At 42.3% G+C, this 3,573-nt stretch overlaps 1 protein-coding gene across 1 annotated transcript; it reads right to left on the bottom strand.

Moving 5' to 3' along the window:
- Positions 1–1,609: 1,609 nt before the first annotated feature.
- On the bottom strand, positions 1,610–2,735 carry LOC140187154 (transmembrane protein 238-like). The gene has a single exon (XM_072242150.1). The coding sequence runs from the start codon at positions 2,664–2,666 to the stop codon at positions 2,175–2,177; it is 492 nt and encodes a 163-aa protein (XP_072098251.1). The 5' UTR covers positions 2,667–2,735; the 3' UTR covers positions 1,610–2,174.
- Positions 2,736–3,573: the final 838 nt, after the last annotated feature.

Raw genomic sequence — 3,573 nt, 5'->3', positions numbered from 1 at the left:
TCACTGTGAAAGACACTAGCAGTATGCCAGAAATTCAAGAGTATCAGGGGGCAGAACTGAGTGTAATTCCTATGATGAAAGAGAAGGTGCTTGGGAAGCTGAAAGGTCTAAAGGCAGATAAGCACATGTACCATATGGACAACACCCCAGGGTTCTGATAGAGGTAGCTGAAGGGATTGTGAAGCCATTAGTATTGATCTTTCAAGATTCATGAGAATCTGAGGATGTTGTTTACTTGGATTTCAGAAGCAAGATGCTACATGAGGATACTTAGCCCATGGCATCACAGGAAAGATACTAGCAGAATGCATTGGCTGACTAGCAGGAGACAAAAAGTGGGGATAAATGGGGTCTTCACTGGTTGACTGCTGGTAACTAGTGATGGTCCGCAGGGATCAGTATTGAGACCGTTTCTTTTCACAATATATGTCAGTAATTTGAATGTTTGAATTAATGGCTTTGTGGCCAAGATTGCATACGTTACAAAGACAGGTGGAGTGGCAGGTAGTATTGAGGAAGTAGATAGTCTGCATAAGGATATAGACAAATTAGGAGAAAGGGTAAAGAAGTGGTACATTGCAGGGAAGTGTATGGTCATGCACTTTGGTAAAAGGAATAAAGACGTAGACTCTTTTCTAAACAGGGAGAAAATTCAAAAATCAGAGTTGCAAAGGGATTTGAGAGTCCTTGTGCAGGATTTCCTAAAGGTTAACTTGCAGGTTGAGTCAGTGGTAAGGAAGGCAAATGTAATGTTAGGACCAGAAAATAACAGCAAGGTTGTAATGCTGAGGCTTTACAAGGTATTGGTCAGACCACACTTGGAGTACTGTGAGCAGTTTCAGGCCCCTTATCTAAGATATGCTGGCACTGGATAGGGTCTGGAGGAGGTTCACGAGATTGAATCCATGAATGTAATGATTAACGTATGAGGAACGTTTCATGGCTCTAGGCCTCCACTCGCAGGAGTTTAGAAGAATGGGGGGGGGGGAGCTCATTGATACCTGTTGAGTACTGATAGGCCCAGATAGTGTGGATGTGGAAAGGATGTTTCCTGTGGTGAGTAAGCCTCAAACCAGAGGGCACAGCCTCAGAATGGGAGGACATCCCTTTAGAACAGAACTGAGCAGGAATTTCTTAAACCACAGGGTGGTTAATCTGTGGAATTTGTTGCCAAGGGTGGCTGTAGAGGCCAGGTCAGTAAGTATATTTAAAGCAGAGGTTGATAAATTCTTGATTAGTCATGACATCAAAGGTTATGGGAAGAAGGCAGGAGAATGGGTTGAGAGGGAAAATAAATCAGCTATGATAGACTGGTTTTGCATATCAATAGTCCAAATAGCCTAATTTTGCTCCTATATCTTATGGTCTTATCTTAAAATGAAGTAAGCCTTATTTAAACAATATTTTGTTTTTCTGTTCTTCCTACCAATGGGATAAACTAACCTCTCTGCATTATGCACATCTGTATTTTTTTACTCACCTAACATTCCACCCCCACAGAATGCCAGCTCAACTACTGACCCAACCAGTCATTCACAATAATAATTGTTCAATCATTTCTATCAGGATGTCTCTGATTTTTTTTCCCATACACACCTTGAATGAGTGATCGAGAGAGAAACTAATTTATTGTTGTAATTGTGTATTATATACAAAATGAAAAATGAAGTTTCAAATCAAGATAGCCTATCACCAGTTGTTTATTTAATCCCATTCTCCCTGCCCTAATTACTGCCATTCAATTCCAGTGTGGAGTTCGCCCCTGCTAATTTGTGTTAATTGTTCAAACAACGATTGTGTCAAGGCAGATTTGCAAACCCTTTTATCTCTGACTATTACTCCCCACCCAAGGAAGATTTACATCGGTACATTATCAACTGCAAATAGTCCGTTATAATTTGAGTTCAGCACAGAGAAGGGTAACTTTAGTCTAACTTTCAGCAGTAGACTCCTTCCCTGGTGTCGTGTGCTTTAACTTCGTGAAATTCGAAGATCGGATTCGAGCAATTTTCCGCTAAGAAAAACAACCAATGTATAGTTCTCCAATCTACAGTGAATAGGTTGCAAATAACGGAACAATACGGTTCCCAATTTTGATCTGTCAGCATTTTCTGGTTCATTCGCCCTCTGAATTCCGGCTCACGCAGGTAACTTCATAGTTCTCACCGTCTAGACTAGAGCAACCGCTCTCCACTCTGTTGCTCCCCGGGCCGCCATACGCTACTGAGCTCCAGGTATCTTGATGAGTTGAGATGCTGCAGCGACACTTCACCCAGCTCCCTGGCCACCACCCAGCCGTTGGCCGTGGACAGCTCTCCGGCTCCCTTCTTAATCCGCACACCGTTCTCCGTGGGTGAAATGTGCCTCCTGTCTGTCAACCTCTCGGAAAGCTTTCTGGTCAGCTTAGCCAAGCTGTCCTCCTTGACCACGGCGCCTTTCTCGAGCTCCTCCAGAGAAACCTCAATGTTGCCCGTGCACCAGGAGAGCCACCAGACCAGGCTGAAGAAGACGACGATCGCACCGGTATAGATGAAGCAGTCTCCGACGCCCCTGCCGCTGACCTGCACGTGGGCAAAAACGCCGATCAACAGGAGGGACAACCCTACCAGGTCTAAAATTATCGCCACCCAGAATAAACAAGGGCACCTTCCAAATATCTTCAACATCTTCACATCCGACAACCCTGCCCCAACAGTAGTTTGGGACGGGGAAGCGCAAACTTGCCCACCTGTTTCCTCCGGGGACACCCAGCTTCCCGTGACGTAAATCCTGTTAAATTTGGGAAAGTTAAGTTTAAAGCTTCCAGACGCGTTAGATACCTGTAGAAAAACAAAAAAATCTAAAATATTCCTATTTGATGTTTAAATTTAGCCGCATGCATGAAAATATGCAAAGTCGTTATTGAATTGCATTTTTCTCAACTGGGAATAATAACTTCCTTAAATTAATGGTTTTTAACTTTTATTAGTAGCCTTTTAACTGTTTTCGTTGGGGTAATAATTAATGGGAAACGCAGCGCAGTATGATATCGTTCAGAGTAGGGTCGGTAGTATCAGGAGTGAAGTTGTATAAATACAGTATAACAATAGTCTCTTTTGTGTGGAAGATTCTACGCTAAAATTCATTGTCAACGCAAGGATAAATTATAACGGAGCCATTTTCTTCTGGTGAAGGAATTGCTAAATGAATGCCGGCAATAGGTTAAGAATAATTTGCACACTAACGAATCTGTGGGCTCCGTTGATGTGTAGGTAGCAGCAGAAATTAATGAACTATTTAATTAAATAGTACTTTTTAAAGATTGCAATATTTAAGTGAAAGACATTTACAGGGCAGGGCTTAGGGTAAAGCGGCAAACGATGAAGCTAAGCATGAGTTTTGAAATCTCTTTCATTGAAATGAAAGCTGAAGTTGGTGGGGGAGGGGAGGGTGGTTAAATTGAGTAGTAAATATGAAATATTAGTTAAGAAGGCAGCCTACAGATATTCTACCATAGAGGGTTTCTATGGCAAAATGTGTCACCCATCTTCAAGAGTTAAAGGTTTCTCAACGACATATAACCCACATCCCATC

This window comes from Mobula birostris, chromosome 24 (assembly GCF_030028105.1).
Source record: "Mobula birostris isolate sMobBir1 chromosome 24, sMobBir1.hap1, whole genome shotgun sequence".
NCBI classification, from domain to species: Eukaryota; Metazoa; Chordata; class Chondrichthyes; order Myliobatiformes; family Myliobatidae; genus Mobula; species Mobula birostris.
The sequence above is the reverse complement of the archived record's forward strand: the minus strand, read 5'-3'. Positions and strand labels throughout refer to the sequence as shown.

Coding starts and splice junctions, on each gene's coding strand:
- LOC140187154 (XM_072242150.1), bottom strand. CDS start 2,666: ATGTTGAAGATATTTGGAAGGTGCCCTTGTTTATTCTGGGTGGCGATA.